Source organism: Musca vetustissima, unplaced genomic scaffold (assembly GCF_032173495.1).
Source record: "Musca vetustissima isolate MV318-11 ecotype Yass unplaced genomic scaffold, APGP_CSIRO_Mvet_v1 utg19307, whole genome shotgun sequence".
Classification (NCBI taxonomy): domain Eukaryota; kingdom Metazoa; phylum Arthropoda; class Insecta; order Diptera; family Muscidae; genus Musca; species Musca vetustissima.
Window position 1 is genome coordinate 62,204 of NW_026875952.1, and position 22,829 is coordinate 85,032.

General features: G+C 31.7%; 1 protein-coding gene across 1 annotated transcript in view; it reads left to right on the plus strand.

Annotated features, from left to right (window-relative positions):
• Window positions 1-22,829, plus strand: part of LOC133338485 (uncharacterized) — a gene marked incomplete at its 5' end in the record, with an annotated part of 75,182 nt that overhangs the window by 34,570 nt on the left and 17,783 nt on the right. The window contains one exon of the mRNA XM_061546653.1: window positions 16,671-16,766. Coding sequence (XP_061402637.1) covers window positions 16,671-16,766 — 96 coding nt within the window. The remainder of the gene's footprint in view (window positions 1-16,670; window positions 16,767-22,829) is intronic.

Sequence of the window (22,829 nt, forward strand, 5' to 3'; positions counted from 1 at the left end):
CAAGTTTCGTGAAAATCGGTTCAGATTTAGATATAGCTCCCATATATAGTTTCGTCCGATTTCATGTAAATGGTGCCCCAAAGTCCTTATATATCTTTCGATTTGCACCAAATTTGGCATAACGTACTGAATTGAGCCTAGAATTATGTCTGCCAAGTTTCGAGAAACTCGGTCCAGATTTAGATATAGCTCCCATATATAGTTTCGTCTGATTTCATGTAAATGGTGGACCAAAGTCGCTATATATCTTTCGATTTGCACGAAATTTGACAGACATAGCCCAACGGATGACCTATTTATATTTGTTTGAAGTCGATTTACATACTTTATGGATAGATCTAGGTAGATTCACATTTAGATAAATATCTCATATTTTATTTCATCCAATTTCATGTTAATAGTCCTGTTTAATATACCCATAGTGATGAAGGGTATCATATAGTCGGCCCCGTCCGACTTTACTACTTTCCTTACTGGGTTTTTTTTTGTGGATCGATTTGAAACCTATTACGAACTCAAAATACTAAATTACAGCCAATTCGGTGAAAAACTACGATCATAACCCCCACAATACTGAAAATTAGGAGGTACCGTTATATGGACCTATATTTATAATTTTTTTGTGGAGTCATTTAGTACCCAATAAGAACTCAATGTACCAATGTATTCGGTTGAAAAACCCGCTCAAGAACCCCAAAATACCGAAATTTGGGGGTACCCTGATATGGGGGGCTATCCGAAAAATGGACCTATACTTATAATTTTTTGTGGAGCGATTTGAAACCTATTACGAACTCAATATATTAAATTACAGCCAATTTGGTGAAAAAATACCATAAAAACCCCAAAAAAAAACAGAAAATTAGTGGCGGTTACCAGAAAAAGTGGACCTATATTTATAATTTTTTTGTGGAGACATTTAGTGCTCAATAAGAACTCAATGTACCAAATTTCAGCGTATTCGATCGAAAAAAACGCCCTCAAGAATCCCAAAATACCGAAAATTGGGGGGTACTGTTATATGGAAGCTATGCCTAAACGTGGACCGATATATCCCACCTTTTTCAGCACCCTATCTCAATTCCTTCAGACTGCGTTTTTCAACACCACTCCTCAGATCGGGTCCTACTCCAAACAAAAACCGGGTTTCCACGACTTTTGGTCGTTACAATAAGTTATATTTAAGGTTCTCTGTAGGTGAGGTTTAAGGTTCTCTGTAGGTGAGGTTTTATTTTAAATATTTTTCTAGATCTTCCATAGGTGTGAATTTTTAAAATAATATTTTTTAAGGTGTTCTTAAATGAAATTGCTTCAAATTCCTCCGAAATTTGTTCAAATTTGGGTTGTTAATTGTTCTGGCAAATTGTTCAGAAAATATAATTTTCAAAAGAATGAATTCAGAAACGGTTGTCCCATAAGCCGGGCTTAAAAAATATTTCCAGGCGCATCGGCCTTGGACGCATTTCATCCGCTTTGAAAGACCATTTTCTCAGATTTTGTCATCTACATGATGTTTCCATCGGATTCGTGGCCTTCCCGTTCTGCGTGAACCATCACTTGGCTCTCATTTATATGCCTTTTGAGCTGGGGCATCTTCATCTATTCTCACAACATGGCCTAGCCAACGTAGTCGCTGCAGCTCGATACGTCTGACTATGTATATGTCAGCGAATATATGGTATAGCTCAGGGTTCATTTGACGCCAATATTCACCGTCGACGCAGATTGGCTCATAGTTCTTCCGGAGAATTTTTTCTTTCAAACACTTCATGAGCTGACTCGTTTGCTTGCGCAAGTACCCATGCTTCAGATCCATACAACAGCACGGGTAATATCAGCGTCTTGTAGTGTGTGAGTTTGACCTTGCTTTTGAGTTGCTGACTTAGACCATAGTAGCATGTGTTGGCCAATACCAATTCTCCTCCGGATGTCACGGCTGATGTTATTAGTTTTCTTTATGGCGGTACCGAGGTATATATATAATCTTTCACTACCTCGAAGTTGTAGTTTTCAAGTTCCACAGTTGGTCCAATACTACTGAACGTCTTGCGCGTTGATCATCATCAGCTTGGTCTTTTCGCCATTTACTACCAGCCCACTTTGGCAGGCTCCTTTCCCAGTTCAAAGGTGGCTGCTAACGCTCGAAATGTTTGACCCATTATGTCGATGTCGTCGGCGTAGGCGTGTAGCATATGCTGTTTGGTGTACAGAATGTCATTGGTTCACATTTGCATTTCGTATAACCTTTTCCAGCAGGAAGTTAAACAGGTCACATGACAATCTGTCACCTTGTCTGAATTCTTATTCGGTATTGAAGGGCTCCGAAAAGTCCTTTCCGACTTTAACTGCTGACCAGTTAAAGTTATCCTGCATAGCCATAGGACTTTAAACACCTCTGAACGGATAGGGCTGTCGAGGGCAGTTTTATAGTCGACGAGTAGGTGGAATGTATCGCAGAGTGAAAATCTGGCCAATTGTGGATTTGCCAGGTCTGAAGCCACATTGGTATGGTCCAATAATGTCATTGACCATTGACTTCAGTCGTTCACAGAACACGCTGAATAGCACTTTATATGCGATGGAAAGGAGACCTTCTCCTGAGAAATGTAAAAAAGTAGGACCTTTATAGCTGTATTCGACTGTTTATATTTCTAAGCTGCCATATCCTCGAATTTTAATAACAAAAAAAAAATACTAAGCTTTTTATATTTTCCTCTTCGGATTTCCTTTCTTCGTAATTTTCTCTTTTTTTTTTTTGTTTTTGTTTTGTGTTTTCCTTACTATTTTCAATTATTATTGTTGTTAGCAATATGTTTTCCGTCTATCTCGTCGTCGTTGTTGTTGTCGCAAAGTATTTTTTTTCACTTCGTCTTCAGTTTCCCTTACTTGCTCCTCCCTTCACTCGCCCGCTCGCTCTCTTCCCCTCTGTCTTTGCTGTGGCTATTTTTTATGATAAATTAACGAAGAAAAAAATCGTTAAATTAAATACTTCATTACCGAACTAATGACTGAGGGAATGAACGACGAACCGAATCGAACCGAAGCTCACCAATTGTAGTCGTCAAAATTATGATAATAATAAAAATAATAGTAACGGTAATAATAATAAAAAATAATAAAACGAAACCGAATTCCAGAATTCAAAATCACATCATGCCCATGGTCACTCCAGTGAGTAAGTGAGTGAGTGGTCGTGTGTGTGTGAGTGACTACACTGGTCGTCATTCTCCGCGACATCATCATCCCTTCTCCATCATTGGCATAATGATGTTGAAGGTTAGGTTATGGCGAAAGTCACGGCTAACGTCGTCTAATTGTTATCACGGTTGTCAGGGCGGCCCGGTACTGCTGAGATTCCATTTTAATAGGAAATATAAATAAAAACAACAACAACAGCAGAAAAGAAATTGAAATAGAAATAACAGTTTGTTGTTGCAGAGATGTCTCTAATAGGCACTTAACTACTTTGTTTGCCATTCTTCCTAAAGTTAATCAACAACAACAACAACAAAAAATCCACTCCGACAAGAGATCATATTTCTGTCCCAGGGACTTAGATTTGAATTAAGATTAAGTGGCACAACATTGAGGGAACTAGGGGAAGGAAGGGGGGATAATGAAAAACTTAAATATTTTGTCATTTATCTTATTTCTTCTGGGATGATATGTCCGAACCGAATATACAGGAAATATTATCTGACAAATGAGTTTCATTATTTTTTTGTTATTTAGAAAAGAAAATGTTGTTGTTAGTAATTATTTATTAATTAGTTTGATAATTACCGTTACCCAACGTTTTTCTTTTGCACACATCAACCGAAGTCGTATATATTCTGAGATGAAATAAAAAAAATAGGGAAGAGATGTGATAAATATAATAAAAAAATATTAATTAATATATGTCGGTAAGATGAATTAATATGGAAAATAAAAAAATTAAAAAAAAAACATTGCAAAAACAGAAAAAAAAAACAAGTAAGGAATGTTCAAAATTCGGACGGGACCGACACATGTTTCTAAATGAACTTCGAAACGTCTATGCAGGAACTTTGAATAAAATCGATGCCTTTGGTGGGCCCTTAAATATAATTAAAATAAATCCACGCCTTTGGTGGACCCTTAAAAATAATTTTAAAACCAGTAAGGAAAGATCAAAAGTCGGACGTGGCCGACTATATGATACCCTTCACCACTTTGAGTACATACGAGGGATGTTAATATCTATAATATCCTATAGATAGAACAGATATAGAATCTTTGGAGGACCATTGAGATGGAATCGGGCGAAATTAAATGTGCTATATAAATAGATATTTGAACCAATTAAGAAAACCCCCCCAAAAACCCCAAACCGCACTCAAAAGGGCAGACTTGGATCCTTTGGTTTGGTTGAAAATTTCTATGAAATCGAGTAAAATTATATATATGAGCTATGTATAAACACATAGACCTATGGACCTGAGCACTCCATATTCAAATTTCGTATAAATCGAACGATCATAGATCCTTCGGTGCACCATTTACATAAAATCGAACGAAAATATATATATAAGACCTATATTAAAATCTGAACCGATTTCAACAAACCTTATCATACATAATTTTTTCCTCAATTTCATTCGTTATGCAAAATTTTGTCCCAATCGGACAAATATTGGGAGTTTGGTGTATCATTCAGAAAAATCGGACGAAACCATATATGGGAGCTATATCTAAATCTGGACTGTTTTTAATAAAACTTCGCAGATATCAATCTGGACCTAATTCAGTACTCTGTGCAAAGATGTTGTCTCAATCGGACAAAAATTGGGGTTTGTACATTATTCGCATAAAATCGGACGAAACTATAATATATGGGAGCTATATCTAAATCTTAACCGATTTTAACAAAACTTCGCAAACAATAATCTCGACCTAATTCAGTACTCTGTGCAAAAATGTTGTCTCAATCGGACAAATATTGGGATTTTCTAGCGTCATTCACAAAAAAAAATCGGACGAAACTATATATGGGAGCTGTATCTAAATCTGGACCGTTTTTAACAAAACTTCGCAGACATCAGTCTGGACGTAATTCAGTACTCTGTGCATAATGTTGGTACATCATTCACATAAAATCGAACGAAACTATATATGAGAGCTATATCTAAATCTGAACCGATTCCAACAAAACTTCGCATGATAAAGTACTCTGTGCAAAATTTTGTCCCAATCGGTCAAATATTGGGAGTTTGGTGCAACAATCACATAAAATCGGACGAAACTATATATGGGAGCTATGTCTAAATCTGAACCGATTTTCTCCAATTTCTATAGGGTTCGTCCAAATAAGTGAACTGTGCCAAATTTCATCCAAATCGGATCATAAATGCGACATGTACTTTGGTCACAAAATACATGGACGGACAGACGGACATCGACGGACGTATATCGACTCAGAAAATTCTATGCATATTTTCAAAGGGAACTATGGGTCTATGACGATTCCTTTTGCCTGTTACAAACATATGCACAAAGACATAATACCCTGCACCACAGTGTTGTTAAGGATATAAATGTAAAAAAATAAATTTTCTTCCGCCGGACCCTTCACCATGAGGTGAACAATTTAAAATACCTAAAATCGATCGTGACTTTTGTTATAGCGGTGCTATGACATGCCAGGAGAAATCAAAATATCAATCTACAGACACTCAGATTGGAAAATTGGCCAAAATATCGGAAATTGGGGAGTTCCGTTATATGACAGCTATATCAAAACCTTGATCGATATTAAAAATTTTTGGTAGCAAGATTTTCATATCCAATAAGAATACCAAATTATAGTCGATTTGATTAAAAAACCTGTTAAGAATCCTCAAAGTATCGACAAAATTATAGTCGATTTGATTGAAAACGTGTTAAGAATGCTCAAAATATTGACAGTTTTGAGGTACCCTTATATGGTAGCTAACCCCTTAACTTGGATCGATATTGATAATTTTTGATAGCAACATTTTCCATCTAATGAGAATCTAAAATACCAAATTATAGCTTTTTCGATTGAAAAAACGTTTACCGAATTCTCAAAATATCGTAATTCTGACGGTACCCTAATATGGTAGCTACCCCAAAATATACCAATATTTGTTATAATTGGGTAGGAAGTTTGATTATATAAAGAGAACCCATGATATCAAACGACAGTATATTCGGTTAAAAAAAGGTTTTAAAAATTCCCAAAATACCAAAATCTTTGGAGTATCCTTATATGGTAGCTACCCCCTAGAAAGTGGATCAATATTCACAATTTTTGGTAGGAAGATTTTCTACTCAATGAGAAACCAATATACCAAATTATAGACCATTCGGTTGAAAATCCTACAAAAAATCTCTAAAAAACGCAAATTTCTTGGGGTACCCTGATATGGTAGCTGCCCCATAAATGGATGAATGAAAAATATTTTTCATAAACCTACAAAAGTCGTAGATTTTTTAAAGAACAATGAGAATCAAAATTAACAAATTATAGCCCATTCGATTGAAAACGTGTTAATAATCCTCAAAATATCGGCAGTTTTGAGGTACCCTTTTATGGTAGCTACCCCTTAACTTGAACCAATATTGATAATTTTTGGTAGCAACATTTTCCATCCAATGAGAATCTAAAATACCAAATGAAAGACCTACTAAAAATCTCTAAAAAATGCAAATTTCTTGGGTTACCCTGATATGGTAGCTACTCCCAAAAATGGATGAATGAAAAAACATCCCCAAAATCCCAAAAATATCGTCAGCTTTTAGGGGAGTTGCCATAAATGGCAACAGGGACCTCTACAGAAGTCGTAGACATTTTAAATATTTGTTTTCTGAGACCTCCACGATACGAAGATGTTCATAAATATTTTTCAGGGACCTGCATAAGGCGTAGATTTTCTAAAGAAAAATTTTTCAGGGACCTACAGAAGTTGTAGATTTTTTTTTTAAATATTTTTCATAAACCTACAGAAGTCATAGATTTTTTAAGAATAATTTTAGGATTTTTGAAATATTTTTTTCAGGGACCTACAGAAGGCGTAGATTTTTTTAAAAATATTTTTCAGAGACCTACATAAGGTGTAGACGTTTTTGATATTTTTTTTCAAGAACCTACACAATCCGTTGATTCTGTATGGGGCTATACCAAAAATGTGAATCAATTTTAGACCAAACATACTAGGTCTAGTAGCAATGTGTGAACAAAATTACAAATGCTCCATCTTAAATGTTGCAAGATCTGCCGTGATTTCAACAAACGGACGGATATATGACCTTGGCTAAATCGACATCGAATTGTATTCCGTTGAATACTTAATTTATTCTTTATGGTGTCCTTGGCGAATTTTTCGTGGTGTTGCCAGTCAAATGACAAATTCAATACCCACTACTCTACCTTAAGGTCAAGGTTATCACAAATATTTTGAATGTGTGGACATATGATGCGTATACGTATTGCCGACACTCATACGACCTTATGTACAAATTATAATTATTACTTTAAAGAGCCAATATTGGACCTTAAAAAATAGGTATTTATAAAAAAATAATAAAAAAGAAATGCAAAGAAAAATATTTTTTAAAGTTATCAAGATTCTTTCATGTTCTGGAACAGAGCAATATTATTTAAAACAATCACAAGTTAATATTTTCTCCAAACTTAGGTTATGCAACCCATTTTAAAGATTTTAATTTGTTTCCAATTTTATAAAAAATATTTTTAATGTAACAAACCGTGGACATATAGATTTGTATATCTCAGAAAGATTATTTTCAGAAATTATCTTAATTATTATTTTATTTTAATATTTTTTTTTTTTAATATTTCTAATATTCTCTCTGTGTACTTCGCTTCGAAGAATTTTTTTCCACAATATTTACAATTGTGAAATTGTTTTCATTAATTTTATTGTTCTAATTAAACAGGCATAACAAAAGAGATGCCTCATTCATCTCTTACGGGATGATATCAATGACGCAAACTAATTAAATTGAATTAAATACCAGCCGACTGCAAAGAAAAATCCATAAAAAAATCACTTACAGTTTCAAGTGTAATTAAAGCTAATACTAATAATAATTATAAACTATTTCAATGTATAACGCAGTAAAATGTATAATTTTCAAATCAAACAATATTAGCCACGAGACTGTGGAAGATATTATTTTTTATTAACTCAACACAAATAAGAGTGAGATGTGATGTGATGACGAATTTCTGGCTTAGAATATTTATTAATGAATCTTGGAGAATTTTCATAAATATGCATTACGTTATTGTTCTTATTATTAATTAAATTGTTAATTGTTAAAAACACATTAACGAAAAATAGTTAAAAATTAAATCTCATCTTAGATTGAAACGGTGTGTAGCCCCGGTTTGTTTGATTTTTTCCTATAATGATGAGTTCAATGTAATTTTCCTGGTTAAACAATCAAATAATTACAATTACTAATTAGTTTTCCCACATTTTTAATTATAACTTGGTAAATACAAAATAAATAATAAGAAAATCTCTTTACAACAATTAACAGGTTTTTAAATTAATATTAATATATTTCTTTATAGACATAACTTCCTAGTTCATATAAATTTATTAGTTCTATTAGCATTGAATATATTATTTCAATGTCAAACACGAAAAATTTAGCTTCTAAGAAAGCTTGTCATGCAATTTATTAGAAAAAGAATTGAAAAATTAAATAAATTATTAAAGTTCATTAAAAAATTCTCAGAATCTATGTCAAAATTTAATAGGTATGGGCATGCGTATACGTATTGTCAACACTCATACGACCCAATGTATTTGTATTAATCATTTCCTTATATTGACAATAATCTGAATGACCAAGCAAATAGATTTTAAATTTCTACAGATTTCTCCCGCCATCTACTTCCAGCTTCCTCGTTACAGATGGCTAATACTGCTTTCAGCTGGTTTATAAATACTTCCTTAAGCTCTTCTGTAAATATTCTCTTTAGATGAAACCTCCCGGTTTCAGCTCGATAAAAAAAGAGTCTGATCTATAAAAACACACTTTAGACCTTCTTAAAAAAAAACTCATCAGCGCATCAGCTCTGAAGTTAAGCCCCCAGGGCTCCCCCCCTGCGTACGTCCCTGGTTTCAACGACATATATTTTGCTAGGAATGACACATTTTATACACACTCCACTCTTATGATCGAGAGTATAACAAATATTTAATGTGTCGACGTATGGTGCGTATACGAATTGACAACACTGATACGCCCTTGTGTACAAATAATAAAAATAATAATAAAAAAAATTTGATTAAATTGTCATTATTGTACATCAAAACCAGTAAAGAAAGTTCAAAAATCGGACGGCGCCGACTATATGATACCCTTCACCATTTTGGATACATACATGAGATGCTAATATATACAATATCCTGTAGATAGAACAGACATATATTATTTTTAAACGACGACCATTGAAATGCAATGGGGCGAAACTAAATGTGTTATCTACATAGATATTTGAATCAAGTAAAAACTCAATGCACTTACCATTCTGAAATCTATGAAAAATTATATGTCAATTTGATTCTTTTGTGTACCATTTGTATGTGTATGTATGTGGAGCTATATGTAAATCTGGACCTAATTAAGCAACCGTCTCATATACCGTTTGGTATGCTGCAGCACAGAGCGCTGTTCACAATTTTCTCTCGTGTATATGGAACAGACGTAGGCCTCCTCGGTGGGAGCCCTATCTTAATCTGAACCGATTTTCACAAAACGTCGAATACATTAATAATAATAAGGACCTATCTCAATACGTTGGCATAATTTTGTATCAATCGGACAATTCTTGGGAGTTTAATGCACCATTTACCAAAAAATCGGTATAGGGGAGATATATCCAAATCTGACCCGATTTTCACAAAACTTCGTATACATCAATGTGAAACTATTTTAATACGCTCTGCAAAAAAAATGTTGTCTCAATTGAAAAAAAATTATGGAAAGTTTGGTGCACCATTTACGAAACTATATATGAGAGCTATATCTGAATCTAAAACGATTTCAACAAAACTTCATAAAAATCAAACAGGACCTTATTCAGTACGCTGTGCAAAATTTTGTCTCAATCGGACAAAAATTACGAGTTTGGTGCACATTTTTTTTAAAGTCGGACAAAACAATATCTAAATGTGATCAGATTTTCACAAAACTTCGCATACATAAATCAGGACTTATTTCAGTGCACTTTGCAAAATTTTGTTTGAATCTGACTACAATTGCGAGTTTGGTGCACAATTTACCTAAAATCGGACGAAACTATATATGGGAGCTATATCTAAATCTGAACCGATTTCCATAAAACTTCTCACACATGAAACTGAACCTAATCTGGTACGCTGTGCAAAGTTTTGTCTCAATCGGACAAATGTTGCGAGTTTGGTCCACAATTTATCAAAAATCGGACTATATATGGGAGCTATATAGAATCATATTCTGAATCTATTTATGCATGTCCGTCTGCCCGTCCGTCCATGTATTTTTGTGAGAAAGTACAGGTCGCATTTATGATCTGAATTGGATGAAATTTGGCACAGCCCAGTGGTTTGGCCCAAGGACGAACCCTACTGAAATTGGAGAAAATCGGGTCAGATTTAGATATAGCTCCCATATATATTTTCGTCCGATTTTAGGTAAATGGTACATCAAAGTCCCTGAAAATCATTAGATTTGCACGAATTTTGGCATAAAGTACTGAATTAAGTGTAGAATGATGTGTGATGAGTTTCGTGCAAATTGGTTCAGATTTAGAAATGGCTCCCATATAGGGGAGAGGGGGGCACCTTTGAACACTTTTTGCTTTCAAGCCTTATAACATTTTTTTATTTTATAATTTTTGGTGTCTTATAAATTTTAACTTATAGGTACATATGTAACCTTTAAAATGAGTATACATATGACATACTATAAGCTTGAGAAATATATTTTATTACTGTTTTAATGGACGAACTCAAAGTGTTCAAAACTGCCCCCCCAGGGGGGCACCTTTGAACAGGGGTTGGCATTTTTGAACGACACGGTTTTTTACAGTGTTTATGTTCAAATATGTATGTATTTTATTCATACATATCAGAAATGCATTAATTCATTAAAAAATATATAAAAATGTTCAAAATTTAAAAAATTTAGATCAAAAGTTATTAAAACATAAAATGACTTAAAAACAAAAATTAATATGGTGAAAAATACAGTTAATTTCGTAATCATATTAGCCCATTTGAAATTTTGAGAAATCGAAGCCAAATGTTAAAAACTCCTTTTTTTACTCGAGTTTAATGGGCATGTTCAAAGGTGCCCCACCCATGGCATTTTACGGAAATTTAAAATAACTTTTTTTGTAATAAATATATATGAAAGAAATAACATTAGTTATGTTTGAAATGATTGTTGGAATGCAAAAAATTTGTTTGACGAAAGAAAACTATCACAGAATTCTTCCTGCGCCCTTACAACCAAATGAATAAAAGTTTACAATGACACTGAGAAAACATGGTCACCCATGCACAATTTTTCGACAACTGAAAAAGCAAGCCAAAGTGGTTTACGCATATAGAGAACAAGATTGCCATATACAAAAATGTGGTTGCGGGTCGGAAAAATATTAAACCAAGATTTTATGAGCGCTGTTCAAAGCTGCCCCACGTTCAAAGGTGCCCCCCTCTCCCCTATAGTTTCACTCGGTTTTAGGTAAATGTTCCATCAAAGTCCCTGCATATCTTTTGATTTGCACGAATTTTGGTATAGCGTACTGAATTAAGTCTAGAATGATGTGTGCTAAGTTTCGTGAAAATCGTTTCAGATTTAGACATAGCTCCCATATATAGTTTCGTCCGATTTTATGTAAATGGTGCACCAAAGTCCCTATATATCCTTGGATTTGCACGAAATATGGCACAGGGTACGGAATTAAGTCTAGAGTGATGTGTGCTAAGTTTCGTGAAAATCGATTCAGATTTAGATATAGCTCCCATATATAGTTTCGTCCGATTTTATGTAAATGATGCACCAAAGTCCCTATATATCCTTGGATTTGCACGAAATTTGGCATAGTGTACTTTATTAAGTCTAGAATGATGTGTGCTAAGTTTCTTGAAAATCGGTTCCGATTTAGATATAGCTCCCATATATAGTTTCGTCCGATTTTATGTCAATGGTGCACGGAAATCCCTATATATCCTTGGATTTGCACGAAATTATGTAAATGTTGCATGGTTGACACGAAACGTATCAATAGCCCTGTTGAATACACCCAAAGTAGTGAAAGGTATCATAAAGTTGGCCCTGTTCGACTTTACTACTTTCCTTACTGGGTTTTATCGAAAAAATGCAGGTTCGTATTTTTTACAAAGTAAAGAAAATTTAATTAATATAATAATTAATGCAGGCGATTTTTTTTACACATTTTTATATATCGAAATTATTTTTTTCCAAATTATACCAGACACTAAAATTGTTATTGAAAACTATTTGTATTTATGGATGAAAAAAATATATATAGCTCACATAAAAATCAAAATATTTCTAGAAAACCCTCAGTATTTGCCTTTGATGTTAAATTAATGATAGAAAATTATGTGTAGAAAACAAATCTATAAACAATATTTTAAATCATATAGAATATATACGACTGATGTGTGCAAAGAATAAACAAATTATGTTTATCAATATTCATGGAGGATAATTTTCTTATTGACTTTTTACGAAAACTCTATATTTTAAATTGAGAATAGAGTTATATATTATAGGTTCTCTGCAAAAACTGTTTCATTTACAGCTAAAAATATAATATATGAATTAAAACTATTTTTTGTTCCACCTATCTACGTTGCCTCATGTTTTTAGGAATTGTATATTTAAAACAAAATATTTCACTCTCTTAAATGAAATAAATATTTATCCCAAAATGGCTTGCATGATTTGTAAGTCATTTATAACTCTAAGTAAAATATTTCAGTTATTAGCATATTTCCGATGCATTACATATCATTTTGTTTGTGCTAATCAAGGCTTATTTCATTAGGATTTCAAGATTTTGTTTTATTTGAACAATTTTTTTTTTCGTTTACAATTACACATTTTCTTTATTAATTTGAACAAGGATAATGTTAATAAAATTAAAAAATAAAAACAAATTATAACACTTAATTGCAAATGTCCAAAAAAAATATTTAAATAAATACAAAATTACAAGCAGAAAACTGAAAAAAATCTCCATTTTTAAATCGATTTCATATATGTGAACATATGGTGCGTATAAGTAATGACCGCACTCATACGACCTAATATACCTAAAAAGAATTTGGTGAATATTTACAATATCAGAAACAATTCAATGAAAACACAAAAAAAAATTAATAATAATTCAAAAACTTTTAAAAGAAGTGAATAGAAGAATTACATAACATCACTGCAGTTAATAAAACAATTTTCATAGGCGATGTGTGAACTATGTGCAGTTGCTTTTTTAAATACTCTTCTAACTATAATAGATTGAGAAATTGTGTTCTTTTTGGAAAGGAGTTAAATCACATTTATTGAATTATTTATTTTACTTATACAATTGACTGCCATAACCTATTCGATCGGATGTACAGAAATACAAATAATTAGATGTTCAAATGAGGGTATTAAAAGACGTTCAAAAATGCTTAATTTACGAAGAAGTCCCCACGATAGTTGAACTTTTGAAAAGTGCTAGTCTTAATGCAATCAGAAAAATGTTGATGTATATTTTTATACCCTTCACCACACTGTGGTACAGGGTATTATGTCTTTGCAAAAGGAAACGAGATAGACATATGGTTCCTTTTAAGAATATGCACAGAATCACTTTTTAAGTCGATTTATGCATGTCCGTCCGTCCGTCTGTCTGTCCATGTTAAATTGTAAACAAAGTACACGTCGCATTTATGATCCGAATTGGATGAAATTTGGCATATGTCACTTATTTGGCCCAAGGACGAACCCTATTGAAATTGGGGAAAAATCGGTTCAGCTTTAGATATAGCTCTCATATATATTTTTGTCCGATTTAAGGTAAATGGTGTACCAAAGTCCCTATATATCTTTCGATTTGCACGAAATTTGGTATAGCGGACTGAATTAAGTCAAGAATGATAAGTGGTAAGTTTCCTGAAAATCGATTCAGATTTAGATATAGCTCCTATATACTTTTAATTAAGATTTTATGTAAATTGTGCACTAAAGACCCAAAGTTTGTCCGATTCCCACGCAATTTTGTACAATGAACTGTGCACAATGTAGTGGAAAGTTTTGTTGAAATCGGTTCAGATTTGGATAGAGCTCTTATATATATTTTCTCCCGATTTTAAGTAAATGATGCTCCAAGAACTCAAAATGTGGCCGATATGCACAAAACATACTGAAATTAGTATAACCTAAGCTGTGACAAGTTTAGATGAAATCGGTTTAGATGTCGATATGGCTTTAATACAAATTTTCGTCCGATTTTAAGTAAATGGTGCACCAAACTCCTCATGTTTATCAAATATTTATACAAATAATCAACGGGTGTCCGATTGAAATTTCCTTTAAATTGATTTACATAATTTTGTCCCATTGTAAGAAGCAACTCTATATCTGACCAAATGAAAAATTTAGTATGGGTTGCAGAATGACATGTTTGTGGATCCAATTTCATGTTAATGGTCCTTCGAAAATGCGACGTCTGTTAGGATTCATCTGTTGAAAAAAAATCCAGTGTATACTTCCAGAGGATTTCTGTAAAATTTGCAAATTTGCTACAAATTTTTTTTTAAATGTCTGTAGCGTATGAGTAACAATAGAACTCATACGACCTTGTGTTCATGAAAATAATAAAAGCTATTATAAGGGAAAAAATATTGTTTTCCAGTAGCATATTCACACACCACATAGGACATTAAATGAAACCCAAGACGTACTCCTTCTGAAGAATTTTGTTACTTGAATAAACAGGTATTCCGATATATGGAGCGTATAAGTAACGACACCACTTATACGACCTTTGTACCCAAAGAGAATTAGCAAAATTTTCCAAATAGGTTTATCAAAGCTAGCTGAATCTATACATTCAACCTGCGATTTTTATATGATGGAAGCCTATTTCTCAAATATATTTATAGGATGAAAAAAAAATCAAGTGCTCAAAAGATAAAATTTCAAGTTAGGTTTCTTATTGCCCTTGTAAACCGAATTAATATTATCAATACTTTTTGGATTTGTCATTTTTCTTTATATTGTTCGTATAGTTCAGAGGACATTTTCTGACTCCCTTCTAGAACATTTTCAAAGGTCTAGATTTTCCTCTATAAAAACTTGTAGAATTTCTGGTGAAGTTTTTATTATAGAACCTATATTCTATTCGATTCGTATACGTAGTATTTATGGAAAACTTTAGAGAAAAACAAAACTACAAAAAACCCTATTTGGAGACTTTTTTTCTAAATACATATTGGCAAGACTTTTTTCTTCTTGAAACAAATTGCAAGATATAATTATAATAATCCATTTTTTTCTATTAAAATATCGGGAATTTTCTATTTTAAAAGTAGAGAAATATTAGGCAGGCCTAATGTTCAATTTGTACTATTAAATATTATATCAGGTCCTATTTTTTCCTACAAAAGAAAAAAAATCGGTAGACTTTGTCCTATAGCATTAATTTGGCTGATATGCGGTCTATTTTTTTTCTATAGAAAAACTTTGCCTGCACCTCAGGTTCCAGTTTTTTTTTTTTTTTTTTTTTTTTTTGAAATGGACATTCCCCCAGATTATATTTTTTTAGTAAAAATAAAAATATTCGCCGGAAAAGCATTCACCAGTCCTCAGGTACTAGGGTACTTTTCTGAAGATTCTATAAAGTTTTGATAGGTAAGAAATTTAAGCATCGGTTTCTTTTTTAATAGAAAAAAGTCATAGAACCTCAGATTCACAATAAAATATTGTCAAAACTGGAAGGCCTAAAAGTATGCCATGATTTATTCACCTTAGGTCATGCGGCGTATGAGTAACGTCAAAACTTATACGCCAAATTTAATATAATATTGAAAAATGAATAGAAATGCCACAATATTAAAAAAAAGAACATTTTCAGTTTTCTGCTAAGCTTTTTCATATATTTTAATTTTTGTTTACACAGAATAATATAATTTTAATTTCCCCCTCCATTTAGTTTTGTCATTTGCGTTTGTTTGCTAAATGTAAAACTGTATTTAAAACTGTGTTCTTTGGAGATGTGACCCCTGATTCCCCAAAACCAATCAAACCACCTATATTTGCCCCCTCCGCCCCACACTCCTCCCCATATAGAACTCCAATCCTTAAATATATTTCAAAAAATATTTTTCATTACTGTTCTCCTAAAATATATCTACTTTTTTTACTTTGGAACTTCTTTATTTTTTTACGTTACTGAATGTCTGTCTATGTGTGTGTGTAAACATATAAAATTTATCAAATAATTTAATTAATTTCTTAAACCTTAAACAAAAATATAAACAAATAAATATTTTAAATTAAAAAAAAACATAACAAAAAACCAAAAAAAACATTTAGTTGTGATCAGGGCTTTTCTCAATTAAACAAAACTCAAATCATTATGGTTCTAGATTCTGCAGAATCTACAGAAAAAAAGTGCTGATCGAAGAGGGAGAATGCACAGAAAAGACAAAGATGGCATAACTAAAAGCAACCTAATTTTAAAGGTAAACCCAAAAAAAAAAAAAAAACAATCAAAAAAATTAAAAAAAAACAACAATATTAAAAAAAATAATTTTTAAAAAAAAACCCAATTTCAAATTAAATTCAAACAAAACTATTTCATTTACAAATCAATCAATCAAACAGAAAAATAAAAAATTTTTAATTGTAAAAATTAAATAATTGATACAACAAAAAAACAGAAAAACAAAACAATAACAACAATTTCTTATTATTCAGTTTTAATTTTTTTCTCATTTTTTGTTTTTATTAAATTAAATTTTTATGTTGTTTTTAATTTTGAAAAAAAAAGCTTTGTTTTGATTATATATGTTTTACAAGTAATTGTGAGTGATTTTTTTTTTAATTATTTATTAAATAATTAATTTAAAAATTAATATAATAAAAATTAATACAATAAATTCACCATTACATATTTTAAACACACAAAAAAACATATTTAAAAACTTATCTTAAACTACATAACAAATACCAGGAATGTAAACAATTTTTTTAAAACTTTTTCCCCACTTTCTATTTTAAAATATTTTTTTTCTATTTGAATTTATTTAGTAAAAATTTTGAAATCTATTAAATAACTATAATTGCTTCATTTTCTTATAATAAAAGGCTTTAAATATTTTTTGAAGAATTTTTTTTCGGAATATTTTTTTAAGGAAAGCAAATTAATTTGAAACCCTACACCATTTCAAATTTTAGAATATGTGAAAAATATTTGATAGGAAATGCAATTTTATTATTTTTTTTATAAAAATTCTCTCGGATATTCCTGATATAATTATCACTTATACGCCACCCAGTTCATGGACCAAAGCTAATTATTTTAATATTTGGCGTATAAGTGCTGACGTTACTTATACGTCACCTACTTTTAAGAACCCAAAAGTAAATTTATGGGCGAATTTGAGCTAAAAATTTTGAGAGAATTTCTCTCATAAAATATTGACAAATAAGTTCACGTATATCGGATCCAATTTTATATATGAACTAGTCACTAAACATACAGTAAAATTATAGCACAAAAATAAAGGCTATTGTTGATGGTCGAATTAAAAATCGATTCTCAGACATTAAAAAGAGAATTGTTCTAGAAGTCAAAGCCTCTAAATATGGTGTTTTACGATGAATAACGACATTTTAAGGTAAAATGAGTTTTTCCTTTAAGGGAAGGACCATTCTTTCAGCGATGTAAATAATTTGGCAGTTGAAAACTTGAAATATTATGTCCAAAAAATCAGTGAGAATAATATTTTTCAGAAGTTTCGACTTTCTGGGCATTTTTTATTTCTCTAATCAAAAAAGATGGGCTTTAATATTTGTCCTAGTATATACTTGTATTGTAGGCACCATAAACACGATCTTTCAATGCCCTCTTAAAAAATGTACCTTTAGACAAGGAAAAAAGTTAACCTATTTGCTCAAAATATGTTAGCAAAATTCTCTCCGAAAGTTATAGATCTAAATCTTCTCTCAAAATGTAATTTTGGGAACTTTTAAGCAGGTGACGTATTAGTAACGCCAACACTTATACGCCTAAAATTAAAAGCATTTAGACCATAAAACATAGATGCAAATTTTCAGTTTCGATTCTACAAATACCACCTCGTTGTGAAATTAACTTTCATTTAATTATACATCTTAAATATATTATATGTCTAGTAACATATGGAGCGTATTAGTAACGACACATCTAATTCGACACGGTGTACCCAAAGCAAATTAATGAGATGTGGTCCAAAATCTTTGGCTTGGACTTATTGAAATTAAAACCATTTAGACCATGAACTGTATCTAAATTCTCAGTCCCTGAGAGGCAATAGAAATCGGAAGAATCTCATAATCAATTGAAGAAGTTTAATTAAAATAAAATTTTTGGGTGTGAATCGAGAGGAAAATGGATAATGGTGTAGGGAAAAGAACTCACAATTTTATTAAAGAAAGTCATATGTTGGAATTCAAAATGGTAAAAGGTGATTAAATACTACATTTATTTATATATTTACAAAATAATTTTATATCGGAATTCAATAATACAACTGTATATATAGGAAAACATATTAATTAATATAGTTTCTAATATATTTAGAAACTATATTAATTAATATGTTGAGGAAAACATCTGTGGCTTGCAGGGAAAATCTATAATAACGGTTAGAAGCAAATTCATTTTTTTTAATTTTTATATATTCTAAGGTATATATCCATGGCAGAAAAACGAGAATATATATATATCACTCCTCTTGCTTCCACAAAGCAACGCCATCTTACTCGTATAGTTTCAATAATCATTGCTTTTTACTTTATAGTTGGACTGGGACTGCCATCTATCTTTGCCTAGTGTTAACACATCATTGAATGTTTGCAGTGGTTGTGGTCCATGCTTATGTAGTTTTGACTCTGTTCCTATGGATGGTGCTATCGTCTTCATACCTATTTTAGTATTATCCTCATGGTTTTCTCTTTTTGTTCATCCTTTTGTCCACCTATCTCTCCTTTTGAGACGAATATGGATTTGACAATGTATGACCATTCTAAGCAAATAGTCTTTGGGTGAATTTCGTTGTACCCTGTCTTAGGTCAATTGTAACTTGTCATAGATTATTTATACCCTGTCATAGGTAATGAGATTGCCATCTATCTTTGCCTAGAAATAATGCACTCCCTTACTTACTGAGTGTTGAAATTTTCAACTGGATGGCGTTATCGCCTGTTTTTCCTATTTTCGTATTGCCTTCATCTGTATCAAGTGTACTTATTACATTGTCAGAGAGATTCCGATTGTCCGTCTCCTTGCTGATATATTATTTACGGCTGTCATTCCTTTCGGGAGAATAGGTTTTTGACAAAGTATTAGCATTCTAAGCGATAAGTCGTTGTGTGAATTTCATTGCACCCTGTCTTAGGTCAATTGTAACCTGTCTTAGGTGATGGAACTGCCATCTATCTCTGCATAGAAACAACGCACCCTCCTGCAGTTTTGCCATTTTCCTCTGGATGGCGCTATAGCCTGTTATTGCTATTTCCGTGTTACCCTCATCTTTCGATGTTGATGTCAAGTTTACTTATTACACTGTCAGAGGGCTTCCGATTGTGATATACTATTTCCGTCCGCCACTCCTTTCGTGAGAATAGAGTTTTAGACAAAGTATCACCATTCCAAGCGATTAGTGCTTATATGAATTTCGTTATTATTATTTTCAGTTAAGTAGACTAATTAGAACATTGATCGGCGGCAGCATGTCCTAGATGATAGTGGTGCCATCTACGTTGCCTAGAAACAATGAATACTTCAATTGTGTGTGCAGTGCTGGGGGTCCTTGCCTATGTAGTAGTGTTACCATATACCTCTGGGTGTCAGGGTACTTCAGATACTTTTTTCCTCTTTAAATAATATTCGAAAAACATTTTGAAAAATCGAAACGTTTGTGATTCGAACCCAAGACCGTTCGGTGCTTTTTTGTGCCACACTCTCAACGACACTGCAAACCATATTTATATATTCTGAAAGTACGTTTCAAGATTTTTTTTCACAATTAACCGCTTGGGGACCCAAGTGTGTCTTTGCTAAGACCAATTTAAAATTTATTTTCAAATCCTCCTATCAAAAATTAAAAAAAAAAAAAAATCAATCGATATTTATAAAATGCTTAACATGAGTCCGCATTTTCGGTCAGTCAGCATTTTTTAGCCGCATTTGGAATCACAAAGGCTGTTCTTTAGCCTTCTTCGTAGAACAAATTTAATATAGGACTATGATTCTATAAATAGGTTTATAGGAGTGTTTTTAATCGTAAAAAATCATACGCAGAAAATATTGAGTTATTTTCAAATTTGCCATGATATTTGAAATATTTGGCTTTTAATTTAATTGTGTATTTAAAAATACTTTATTTTACTACTATGAATTATATATATATATATAGAAACTTCAACATATATATACTATATATATATATATATATAAACTACTATTTAGTATTACTGAATTCCGGTATATATTTTTTTCAAAGTTGTCAAATTGAATTCCAACACAATACAGTATTATATACATATTTTTTAAATATTCCGTCATTTCTTTTCAATATTAAAATTAACCAAAATTCTCTCAAAGCTCTTCCTCTAAATGATTATAAATTTAATTTTGGAAACTTCGAAGCAGGTGGCGTATGATTAACTTCAACACTTATACGCCTAAAATCAATACAAATTATATTTAGTCCGTGAACATTGTGGCGCATAAATGATATTTAGACAATAGAAAGACAATAGACAATAGAACAGACAATAGAAATCGCTGCAGAATTCTTTAAATAAAATTGCCTCTCAAAGTTCTTGCTCTAAATGATTAGAAATTTAATTTTGGTAATTTCGAAGCAAGTGGTGTATGATTAACATCAACACTCATACGCCTAAAATTACAAAATAATCATATATAGTCAATGGCGTTTAAATGATATTTAGTCCAAGAAGAATCGCTGGGAGAGAGTTACTGTAAAAATTATTTAGCTTCTGAGGCGATAGAAATTACTATAGAATTCTTTTGATAAAAAATTCTCTCAAAGTTCATGCTCTAAATGATTATAAATTGAATTTTTGAAATTTCGAAACAAGTGGCGCATGATTAACGTTAACACTTATACGCCTAAAATTACAAACAAATGATATTTAGGCAATGGCGTCTAAATGATATTTAGTCCAAGAAAAATCACTGAGAGAATTTCATAATTGTTTTTTATACCCATATATGCTACCGTAACTGAGGGTAGATGGGTAAACACATGTTCTCTTTTTTCACCTTAAGTCAGTCGTTTTTAATGGTGAATTCTCAGTTATGCTCGCACACACTTGCTCTCAATTTAGTTTTGCCCAACACTGTTCTGGGGCGATAGTATTTATCTTTAGATGAAAAATTTTCTCACAGCTCTTGATCTTAATGATTAGAAATTAAATTTTGGGAACTTCGAAGCAACGTCAACACTTATACGCCTAAAATCAAAACCAAATGATATTTAGTCAATTAATTGTTTTTCTTAAAAAAATATTTCGTAGTTATTTATTTGCAATACTAAAAATTGAATTTTTTGTTATCTTAGAATTTCAAAATTTTATTTTCTATTTTAAATTAATTTTTTTCTAAACTAAACAATAGCTTTTAGGCCTCAAAAAAAAACACATGAAAATCACACAAAAACAACAACAATATAATGCTACATTTTTTTCCAAACTATTTTTTCCAAGTAAACTTTTTTCTACATACTCTTTTTTCTCTCATTATTACTATACTTACTATAAACTTGAATATTGTTTTGTTTGAATTAATTGATCTTCTCAAATAATAAAAAAAAACTATACAAAAAACTTGAATATTGTTTTGTTTGAATTAATTGATCTTCTCAAATAATAATACAAAAATGCACTTAGTTTCCCCCCAAAAAATTAAACCTCAAGCCTGGGGAACCCAACTGCATTTTGAAATACCCGATGAAATTGTTCCAAAACACAATTTCTTCTGGTATTTCTCAAATTTTAATATTATTTTGCTTTTGTTACAAGTTTTTCTTTGTCCAATCTAAAAACTAAAAAAAGTTTAAGAAAAAAAAATGCGCTTCTAAAACACCGTCTTTTAAAAAAAATGCAATGCAAAGCTATAGCGTTTATTTTTTGTGCCACAAAAGAGGTTAGACAAGTTATGGGCCCCTAACTCTGACCCCTTTTTCCCGTTTTCCTCAGAGCAAGGACCCATAACTTGAAACCCTCAAATAACAACAAAGCATCCCAAAAAGACGCTATAAACAAAACCAATAAAAAAAAAACAAATTTTGTGCTTGGTTTCTTTTTCGATTTTTCTCAAATGCACTTTTGATGTTTGTTTATAAACGACAGGGGGTCTTCACAGATTTGTTGCACCAGGGCCCAGAATAATTTTTTGCTGGAATAGAAATCTTCGGATTTTGGAATTCCAGGGGCCACCATCCATCCATCAACCATTTATCACCACATCAGCATCATCATCATGATCATGAACGTATTGAGCAAATGCTGAACAC